This window comes from Plectropomus leopardus, chromosome 14, assembly GCF_026936395.1.
Source record: "Plectropomus leopardus strain MGB_pleo_1.0 chromosome 14, ASM2693639v1, whole genome shotgun sequence".
In the NCBI taxonomy this organism is placed as follows: domain Eukaryota; kingdom Metazoa; phylum Chordata; class Actinopteri; order Perciformes; family Serranidae; genus Plectropomus; species Plectropomus leopardus.
Window position 1 is genome coordinate 11,407,078 of NC_142189.1, and position 11,814 is coordinate 11,418,891.

The following is an 11,814-nucleotide window of genomic DNA, read 5'->3' on the forward strand; positions in this document are numbered from 1 at the left end:
GCACGCTGCCTAAAACAAAAAAAAAAAGGTGGTCAATCATTCCAACTGAAATATGAAGTGACAGAAGTTGAAACGATCACAGAAACGTGTGGGCTTTACTGTATGCAGCAGCTGGTGGGAGTAAACAGGAACGAACATGCCACCCTGTCAGCACAGAGCCGGCTGAAGATACTGGCAGTGAACTAAGAGGCAGGCTATGTCCCCGTCCTGTCTGGGGACCGAGGTAGCGGTAGTATGTGGGACAGTCACCATCTAGCCTCATTCACCCCGATATCTCCAGAGAACCAGCCATGACCCCATTTAAGTACGCGTGTGTGTGTGTGTGTGTGTGTGTGTGTTCATGTGTGCAGTGGCGAGCGGCTGTGTAATAGACACCATGTTATAGAGAGAGACAAAGAGTGTGTGTGAGGCTGGCCGAGGTGAGGCTGACTGCCTGAACATTTACTGGATATACCGTTTTGTGATGGAGAGCTGACGGCGCGTGCTTACTTCTGTGACTTCAAGATTAATGAAGTGAGGGAGGACCCGTCAACTTGAAGTGACTTGGAATGAAATCAAGATATCAAACTTTATACTTATGTCACTCAATATTATAAACAACTGAAGATACTGCATCGAACCAGAGTTTACGCTTGACTTTTTTTTGGACCGGCAATGTGGCTGTCATTATTACATAACTACCGGACATGTGTTTTGAATAGCCATATAATAGCTTATATTTACATAGCAATAAAACACAAGCACTACGATCCTCTTTGCTAGGGTTGCAGCAGTATACCAGTTTTGAGGTATACCATGGTATGAAAATTGACAGTGATCATACATTTACTCATCTCCAGTACTGAAAAAAAAAAAGCAAATGGACAAGGAATCTCACCTTTATTTATAGTTATTTTCAAATGGGAGAACTTTTTACATATGCTTCCATTAAAAATGGTGTCAAGTTTTAATTATAATAAAACCTTTTGACAAAACAAAACCGTTGTCATCTAATTCCTCTTTTTTTTTCAAACCGTAGACGAGCAAACATACAAGGTATGATAACCCTCAATTCTCAAAAAAAATATGGTTGAAGTTGTTTTGGCAACATATTTTAGAGTTCACATAATATTAGAGGACGTTAAATATGCTTTAGTTAATTATTTGTCTGGTCTATTTCCCACTGGACATTTTGGATGTTGATTTTATTTGAAGAAGAACTACAAGTAGTACTGGCCAAAAGCAGGTATATGATTTTATATTTTTGGAGCTGGACCATTCATTGGCTAGTCTGTTGGAATATGTATACTATTCAGTTTTTTTTTGTACCACACTGTTGGTACAGACTGTACTCTGGGCACAGATGGAGCAGCAGAACACTGTGAAATTGAAATTTAACTGTTCATTGCGCTGGGTCCAATAGTTTGCTTTAACTTGTCTCTGCACCAGCTTCTTTTCTCATCCATCAATCTGATCAGCTTTCACAAGATTGTCTAATCAATAAGAATCAATAAGACACCCCACAACTGAGGCTGCTGCTGAGGGGAAAAAAGAACGTTCAAAAACCCGCAAAAATGTCAGAATTTAGAGAGGGTGCACAGAGTGACTAATAAAGGGACAAACCCATACAAAATTTTAAAAAAATAATAAAGACAATGTCCCCTGTTTAACTCTCGCTGGGGACCTTTACTGCATGTCATTCACCATCTCTCTCTTCACTTATTTTTGTCCTTTCTCTTCAGTCAACCACCTAATAAAGTCATGCAACGATGACCCCCAGAAATAGAAAAATCCATTAAAGAAAATGTATTGCTGCACCTGGCCTTGAAGACACGTAGGGAGAACTGGACAAGCTCTGGTTTCAATAGGTTTTTTTTTAGCAGCAGTATTAACCCTTGTATTGTTGTGTCTGTATTTCTGCAGAAATTAGATTAAATTCAGCATTTTTACCTGAGAGAACAGATAATTTCCCTCACATTAATGTTAATAAAAAATCTCAAGTTATAGAAGCATCTTAATCAATGACGACTATTACGAAAACATTCCATTCACAGCAATGCTGCAACCACATTCACGACCACATGTGCACAGAAAACTACAATATGGTGCTCCGAGTGTTTCTCTGAGGCAATGCAGAAGGACTAATAATTTCTGATTTGTTTCATTTTAAGACATTCTGGTCTATTTTCCATAAAACTACACTGAGAATGAGTGACATCTGAGTGTAACATGTGCACATGTCAGCTGATAAGTAACAAGAAACTGCAGTGCAGAAAAACAAAACACAAAAGATATGTGTGGAGTGATTTAGAAACAGTCCCTTCATCACATAGTTTGTCTACCAGTTTATGTTTGCAGCTGTAAAAATATCCAAGCCAGTACATATCTTAGTCACAATCCCTTAATACCTTATTTTAAAAAATCTTTATCAAAAATACTTATATTATATGGTTATTTAAAAAGATCAATACCATGTGTTATCAGATTTTCTTAACTCTCAAACATTGCAAAAGCCCGTCTCATAATGATTTCCATATTAAAAAGTGCAAGATCCATCCATGATAAAGAAGATTTCAGTAATAACTGGCCATCCACATTCACTGGCATTAAAAGTACTGCATCACACACACACTGAGAGACACACACACACACACACACACACACACACACACACACACACACACACACACACACACACACACACACACACACACAACCAGTGAGCAGTCGAGCTAGAAGATCCCTATTGCCATATATGATCAAAATAAGACGGCTTGGCAAGAGAAGGAAGGTCAGCAATAAACATCTGAGCCTAACCCCTGATCCTCTTCCTGGTTCAATCAGTGTGCTCCTCTAAAGTGTGTCTTAACCTGGTAACAAGACGTACTGCTGAGACGGGGAGGATCAACAAGAACAACTCAATCAATGAGGACTTGGCACACAACTGTAAATTAAAGCCCCGCCGTGGACGGTGTGCTCTTGAGTCAATTTTTGCCACAGTCAGACCCCTTTTCTTAAATACTGTGTTTGACAAATTCTCAGATGACCAAAAATGCCTTTCTGACGTCATTCTGGGGATTTTTTTCTAACCAATCGCCAGACATTCTGTTCCTCGTATTTCATGTGAAACCCACATTTTCATGAAATGCCAACTGGTGCACTGACAGCTTGACTGGGAGCTTACGCTTTGCCTCGGTCAGCACTATGGGAAACCTTAAAGCGTTTGCCCTTCCATCTCACTTTACTGACCGTTCGCTCGCTCCAGCAGTTCATTTACCCGATGCAGCAAAGGCCACAGCTCCTGGTCCACTGTGTTTTGACCAAGTAGAGGCAAACCACTGGTCTGTGGAGCAGGAAGCTGTCGGTATGGCCTGATATGGCCTCAGTCACAGGCAGCCAGACTGTGGGCACTGCTGCAGCCCTGGCAGAGCTGTTATTTTCTGACCAAGTGGCTAAGCATGATGTTGTTATAGCTTTTACCTACAAAACTAAGCATGCAACCTCACCATAGTCTAAAAATTTTATGCCAGAATTTAACTTCATAACTGTTTTGTCAAGACACGGCTGTTTTGGCAATGCACCCTAACCGTATAATAAACCCTGCCAGGAAGGGAGAGGAACACAAAGAGAGGGTGGACTTGAATTAGTGTGAGAACAAACACTATGTTGGGGCAATGCTAAAACCTATCATTCTAGAGGTGAAACCTTTAGCAAATTAACCGATTAGTTGGTCAATCTGCAATTGTTTTGGAAAAGATTAAACATTTAAGTCATTTTTCAAGTAAAAATGCCAAAAACTGGTTTCAGTTACTCAAATGTAAGAATTTTAGAGATGATCTGATTGATCGACTGATTTTCAGCTTGATCAGCAATGACTGGCGGCCAGCTGGTCAGTCTCAGACATAGCCGGTCATGTGCCATTCAAATTTACATGCATGCACAGCATGATGGTTCGCATCCCAAACAGCAGCACAGACATTAACTGACTGTTGTCAGGAGTGTGACCTTTAAAGCTACACATTAAGGAAAACACTGACCGTTTCGAAAAACTTTTTGAACTTTTTTTTCACGTCATAACATGCACGTCTCTGCACAAAGAACACAGCGATATAGACTAAGTTACACTAGCTAACAGCAGCAGCAACGCAGCCTGTGTGGATGAGAAGAAAAGTACGAAAGGCGTTCTCTGCGTGCTCCTAGTCGCAACGCCGGCCTCCCTCCGTGGTTAGATAGGGACTGTTTGTCATGTATGAGGGGGGAATATTAAGCACTGAGTTGATAAGAAGCTCATAAGTTCTGCATAGAAAAGAAAATGAAATGCTAATACGATCTGCACCATTTTCAACAGGGTACACTTCAATAAAATCACAGACGGGTCTAACATACTAACATCAGTTAGTCTAGTTAGTTTTCTAGCTAATTAGGTTGATAGATGTGGTAGTTTTCCCATGGAAGCAAAATGTCTAAACGCTAGTGTTTGAGAGGAAAATAAAGTTACTTGAGCTAAAAAGGAGCTGTCAATCAAGCATGATCTGATCACGCCCCCAAAATCCTGAAAAACAGATTGAGCAGCCAAATGAGTTGTTTCTTGTAAACATTTACTTACTCAGATTTTTGTAGATTTTTGCTTGGCGAGACACTCGTCTTTGGTATCATATATGCATTTTTACTGAATAAAATTGGAATCAACCATGAAAATTGCAATTGGTGCATCTTTGGGGAAATGGCACTTCTCTCTTCTTCTACATGTCTGTAAACGGGCTGTCTTCATTTTGGGACTTTTGGACAGGTAAGACAAGCAATTTTAAGATAACACACTGAGCTTCAGGGAAGTGTAATTTTTCAAATATTTTCTGTTTTTGATGTAATACAACTAACTGCTATTTTACATATCCGGCCAGAATTGAGTGGAGAATGTGGAATAAGAAGCTAATATAATTTTTACTTGATAAGTGACTTGAAATATTATTTAAATTATAAGAATCACTGCCAAATCATTTTATTTTGACCAACTAATTTGCTCTACCCTACATGAATCATTCTAAAATAAATTGAGACACACAACATGAGATGTGAGCTGAATTTATACCTTAAAAAGGCATCAGAATCACATTCCTCAAAAAAAAATATTTCAGTGCTTAAGCTACAGCAGCAAGCATCAACACATTATGTACAACTAAAACTGAGGATACTTGGCAAATGCAGCGGCTGTGCACATTGCACTGAACCTATTTGAAATGTATCTCCTGTGCATGCACTGAACTGCAGGGTAGCCGATGACCGAACAACTCCCACAACATTCAGCTGAGATGGATAAACGTCCAGCGTTCGATACGCAGCTCCCTCTCTTTAAAAACACACTTGATGGTTAAATGCTCAGAAACAAATGTCCTCTTCCTCCAGTGAGGTGTGGAGAGGCAGGCGGCTCACTGAGGGCTGTGGGGCCTGAGAATAATGCCAGGGGATAATAGGAGTCAGTGACATCTCAAAGTCTTGGCGGCGGATGTGTTTAACCAAGCCTATTAAGACCTAGACTAATCCTGCCTTACACGTCCTTATCCAGGCGTCCACTGACAGCCTTAACTCACACAGGATGGGCCACTTACACCATGACTGTTTGCGGTTCTTGCTTGCTTTCTGACTTTCACACACAGACACTTTGATAAGTGTTATAAATGTTTGCTGTCAAATACAGCGATATAAATTAATAATAAAATCATGTGTTTGACAGGGTGCAAATGATCATCTATATTTCTAAATATCCTGAAGACACTTAACTATCTGTAACCTGAATAAACTGATTTGATTTGAACTGATTTGATTTCTGTCAATAACACAAGGGCAAAAAACAATGACTAACTTGGCAAGAAATGTACCACAAATCGCAAGATAGTAAAAATCATTTTACAGAAAAAAACAATATATATAATCAAATATATGAAATAAATACATACATTTTTGTAAGTTTCCTGCATTGTTTGCTTATTTTCTTATAACTTTTTTTTTTTTTCAATTTTGGGGCAAAGTCTTATTATGTTGCTTGTTACCTTCTCCACATGTTTTTGAAAGAAATCAAGCCAATTTGCTTAGGTCTCAAAGCATTAACCCCTTAGAACCTGGGTTGATATCTGTTTTGTTGTGGTGCTTTCAGATGCATTTCACAAGCATTTACATGTTTATGGGGCCTGGGAAAATTGGTTTTATTTCTTTTGCAAACATGGAAAGCAACGTGGCAAGAAATGTCTTGCAAATTGCAAAAAAAAAAAGTTGTTAAAGGTAACGAAAAATATTTGAAAAATAGCTGAGTTGGCTTTGTGTGAGTGGGAGATTATAAGATATAATCAAAATAGTGTGAACATTTTCCAGAAAACTAATGTATAATTATTGTGAGTATATTTTTAAAATTACAGAAAATATCTATATATTTTTAGCACTTCTTAATTTTATTATTTTTTTGGTTTCTTTTTGTTTTTTATTTATCTATTTTGCTAATTTTCAGGTAATTTCCTTGTAACTTTTTAGTAATTTCTTGCTAATTTCTTAGTCTTGTTAAGTTGCAAGCTGTCTTGTTAAATTGCGATCTTCCCATGTTTTTGAAAGAAATTAAGCTAATTTGCTTAGGTTTCAAAGGGTTAAACCAAACCTTCATTGATCTTCTGGCAGGAAAAATATGACCGCAGCACACAAGCAAACCATTTCAAATCTATGACACAAAACAAACACCCCTTGTTATCGGCTCACCTTGGCCACCAGGTAGAATAGAGTGCAGCGGCGATTAAAATGTATGGCACAGAATAGCATATGTCCCATCAACGGTATGGCTCTAGTGTGGCCTACTTATCCGAGCTGAGGTATTCAGCAGGGAAATGAAAGGAGACACACATGTCAAATAACCAGGACTGCTTTCGGTGGGCGAGAAATGGGAGCAAACGTTTTGAAACTAAGAATGCAGCCTAGATAATTCTAATTGTCCTAAAAATGAATGGACACTGGCTTTTTTTTTCTCAAGGAGCGTTCACACTTAGCTGTTGTTTTAACCCTCTGAAATCTGGATCAACATCACTGTTTTTGTGCTGCGTTCAGACGCCTTTGACAGGCATTGAAACCGTTAAAGCCTGAGCTAACTGGATAGATTTCGTTTGGAAACATGGGGGGAAATGTCTGCAAACTGCAAAAATTAGTAGATTTAGAAGGTGTTGTTTTTTTAAAGCTATGGAAAAATGTCAATTTTTTTTAGAATTATATATCTTTATTATAATTATATATCACTATATATCTTTTGTTGCTGAATTTCTGTTTTTTGAGCACTCTTTCAAGTGATTTTTTTTTTTTGTGTGTGCTGATTTTCAGGTTATTTTCCTGCACTTGTTTTTGTAATTTCTTGCTAATTTTTGGGTCAGTTCTTATGTTGCTCATTGCCTTCTTCCCATGTTTTTGAAAGAAATCAAGTTAGGTTTCAAAAGGCTAAGTGTCTAGTGGGTCACATGCACACACAGTTAGAAAAAAAGTTACCCTGCTAGGAGATGCTTGCACACAAAATGCATTTTCCTGCAAGTAGTGATAAAGCAGCCTAATGTTCCTTTTCATGTCCACAGAACTATGAATCAATGCAGCACAGAGGAACTTATTCAACAGCAGCTCCCACCTGCCCACACACAGGCTATAAAAATAGCTAACCTACTCAGCTAGACTCCAGGATGAGGGGGCAAATCCCTCAGTATCCTCTGGAAGGGTAGATTTGTGACACAAGGTGCAGAGTAATAAATAACAGAAATGGATAAATGAATTAATGTGCACAATGCAAGAGTTAGCAGAGGCACCTAATACAAATGTTATGCAACCTGAAAGCAACAGTGTGCAAAGCTAGCAATGCTGCTTCTTGTATTATCAAGTGACCATCTTCACCTTTTAACCACCAGCTAACTACACACAGTTGCAGCTTTGATGCTGGCCGAATGATTAGCTATAGGGCTAGTCAATTATGTCAAAGTGGCCCACTGACAGGCATGTGGTAGCCTGTAAAGTGTAACATCTTGGTAACTTCGATGCCAAATGAGCTGCACACCAATGCATATACTCGACTGAAGAGATACTATGGCTGGCAAGCTCGATCTTGCAGACATGCACCTAAAAAAGCCAGATGGGTTATATTTTTTTAAAAAGCAAGCTAAAAGACAAGCAAGCCATTTCGAAATCCTGCCATAACGTTACTCATACTGGAACAAGGCTTCCAGCTAGCAACCTTAACTAGTAGCATATTTGCTAGCAACGCCAAGAAGGCCCAAGAACCACGACGCTGAAGTTAGCTTACGACTCGTTGCTTCCGATTCAGCAGTTAAGGGGAGCGTTAAGGGGAGCGTTAAGGGGAACGTAATTAGCAAAGCTTTAACCAATGCTCAGTCTTTTGCACCTCCCACTGTGGTGAAAGCATGTTAGAAGTTTTAAGTAAAGCTTCAGCATTGTCTGAACCCCAATTTCAAATTTGCTTAACTTTTTTTCCTGAGAAAATGCAACAACAAGGGAAAAAAAAGATGTTATTGTATTTTCTACATCTAGACCACATTGGACCAGGTCCAGATCAATAAACAAAATACTTGGATGGGTCAAATCTGGATTAGATTATCCCGGAGAGGCCAAATATTATTTAAAACACAATATCAGATTCATGAAAGCTTTATTATATTTGTGAAAATGCAAAAAGCAGAGATGTTACTGATTTTACTGACTAGATTTTTTGCAATTTCATCCTTTTTTTTGGCTTCAGAATATAGATTTCCAAAATCTTTAACTGTGTTCTATAATTTGAAATGTCAATTATTTATTGATTTGTTGAAATGTGCAATTTTAAATATTTACTTGCTGGAGCTATTTTTTTTTTTTTATTAACATATTTCAAGTTTATATTTTTACAGATTTAACACACTGAGTCAATTATACATATAGTTTTTAAACATTCACATACTAATGCTAATTGTTTTTATTGATATTACATTTCTATTTTTACATTACTTGCGCTGGTACTTATTTCATCTCCCCTCCATGGTTCAAGAAAGTATTTCTGACCCTGATTTTAAATAATTGCTAGTCTGTCTGGGATTATCTAGTCCAGATAGTCCTTGTCTAGGCCTCTACATATAGTGCTTATCAAGAGAGACCAGGTTTAATGTGGTCTAGATGTTAAAAACACAATAAAATGTCCCTTTGTTTTTTTTGCAGTTTCACACATAGAATAACATTTCACAGATCAAAAATTGTGTTTTCTTCAAATCTTGTCCAGATTTGACCTGTCCAAGTATTGTGGTTTTCGAGAGACCAGATTTATTATGGTCTAAATATTAAAAAATACAATAAAATCTACCTTTTTTGCATTTTGGACCAGGTCCAGAAGAAATACAACAAAATGTCTATGTGTCAAATCTGGACCCGATTATCCCAGACAGGCTGAAGATTATTTAAAACACAATTTCAGATTTGGGAAACATTTATTCTATTTGTCAAAACGCCAAAAGGGATAACTTGGACTATATTAAACCAGGTCTGTCCCAAAAAACATTACACAGAGAGATCAGATCTTCACTAGTTTTTCCTCAGACAGGTTAAAGATCATTTAAATTACAGTCTCAGTATTGCAAAACCTATATTCTATTTATGAAAATGCAAAATAGAATAAAATTGTGCAAAACATAGTAACATCTCATTACCCTCTCTGGCACAATCTAGTTGATATTCTACCTGTTAAAAGTTTTGTGATCTTATGTGGTCTAAATATGAAAAATGCAAAGAAATCTAAGGTTTCACAACTCCGCCAACACTGAGACGTCCAACATACTTTCACCAGAGAAGGAGGCGCAAAAAGCTGAGAATCGCTCGGTAAACGCTGCAAATTACATTCCCCTTAACTCTCCCCTCAACTGCTGAATCGGAAGCTACGAAATGGAAGCGAACTTCACTGTCGTCCAAGAACGTTAGTTTTCCATACACACACATACACAAGACATGGCAATAAAATATTTGAGAATTAGCATGCCCACTTACCGAGTAGAAGTAATTTCAGCTCTCTTCTGGAGTCTCTCTTATCTCGGCGGAGCTGTTTGTCAATTTCTGCATTGATTCGTTTCGACTCCTTCGCCTCTTCGCTCAGGCAGCAAGCCATCATGGACTCCAGAGTCATCCCCTCTGGTTTTAGGCAGCCCGGTTAAGACGGGACCCGATACACGGTTTCAGCTTGAAATCTCCCGGCCCCCTCGCTTCGATCTCGGGCGAGGTGGTGGTGGTCTGTCGGGCTGGACGGATGGATGGAGGGGGGAGGGGAGGGGAGACTAGCTAGGGGCCTCGTTGTCAAGTTGTCCCCCCAGCCGAGAGCAACTGCGACTTCGCCCGGGTGTTCTCGGCAAATCACGGGAGATTCGGACAAGGGGGAGGGAGCCGAGAGACGGTGGGGCCTCCCCGCAATGTTAAAATGACTGCAGATTAGCCTCTGAACACCTGGTTTAAATCTGTCACTATCGTTTCGCCTGTCACTGTGGTCCAAATCTACCTTCACAATCCGCCAAAAGTGCTTCAAAACTGCAGTGTCGCGACATCCAAACCCGTTAACGGTTGATTCAGTGCACCGACGCTCGCTAGCTAAAAAGTCCGAGTGCTAGTGAGCTAACATAACCGTTATTGCACTATCTACGCCGCAGCAATGCGTCCGTTTACCGACTACATTTAGCTCCCGTTGGCTAAATTACACGTAACGGCTACGAGAGCAGCCCTGCTAGCCCGCTAGCTCACTCAACAACGCCTCGGCTAATGTTGTGTCAACCCGCAGTGATTGAAACAGCGAGCTCGTTGGAGGAATTTGTCCGCCTAGCTAGCGATAGCACGGCAGCACCCCATCACATCCTGACTCATTTTGACGGTGAAATACAAGACCACAGCCCGAGAGAAAGGGGTGAAATGCGTGCCGGACCGGTGGCTTTTTGCCTGTATTCGCTGCAAACAGCTGGCTTTCGGGTAGCTCGTCGCTGGAACAAGGTCGGCACACACACCAGTCTGATGCCAGGCAGGGAGGAGGAGAAACTGTGGTGTTGAGTGACAGACGGAGGGGTGCATGGAGCAGGTTGGTGACAGACCAATTGAATGGACGAGGCGGGTCCTCGGGGTGGGATCCGACTGTGAGCACGCAAGTTAGGTCGTTGAGAAGATGCAAAAGCCAAAATGCATGGATGAGGAAGAGCTGTTAGTCACTGGTTTTTAATGCATCCTAAGCAATGCATGTGAGATTAGTGCTAAATGAAGCCCTCTACCTGATGCATGTTTGCTGCACAATCTTCTGCACTACTGGAAAGATCTTTCAAAATGTGGTGCAACGAGGTAACAAAACAATCATAAAGAGGCATAATAGGACGCAAAGCAGCTACTGAGAAGCAAAAAATGAGACAAAAAAGGAGACACAAAATAATTACAAGGAGATGTAAAGCAACTACAAAGTGGTACTAACAGACTCATGAGATCAATGAAAAAAGGGCAAAAAAAACCAACAGGAAGAGACACATAATGATGCAAAGCAAAGAGAAAGAAGGGCAAAACAACCACAAAGAAGCACCAAACAGCTACAGAGACACCAGAAGACCATAAAGAGACACAAAACCACTATAGACAGATGCAAATCAGCTGTGCAGACACCTTAAGAGAGTCATGATGACTACAAAACAGGGCAAAACTGCCATAAAGAGACACAAATTGTGCAAAACAGCTACAAAGAGACACAAAATTACTACAAACAGACACAAAGCAACAATGAGACACAAAGAGACTCACAACAACTATGAAAAAGGCAAAACAAACATG

At 39.7% G+C, this 11,814-nt stretch overlaps 1 protein-coding gene across 2 annotated transcripts in view; it reads right to left on the reverse strand.

Moving 5' to 3' along the window:
* gna11b (guanine nucleotide binding protein (G protein), alpha 11b (Gq class)) overlaps positions 1-11,130 on the reverse strand; it is a 38,270-nt gene extending 27,140 nt beyond the window's left edge. The window contains exon 1 of one of the 2 annotated variants that reach the window (XM_088087946.1): positions 10,015-11,130. In XM_088087946.1, coding sequence (XP_087944072.1) covers positions 10,015-10,150 — 136 coding nt within the window. In that variant the 5' untranslated portion in view covers positions 10,151-11,130. The remainder of the gene's footprint in view (positions 1-10,014) is intronic. The other variant, XM_042500613.2, reaches the window with a different exon arrangement.
* Positions 11,131-11,814: the final 684 nt, after the last annotated feature.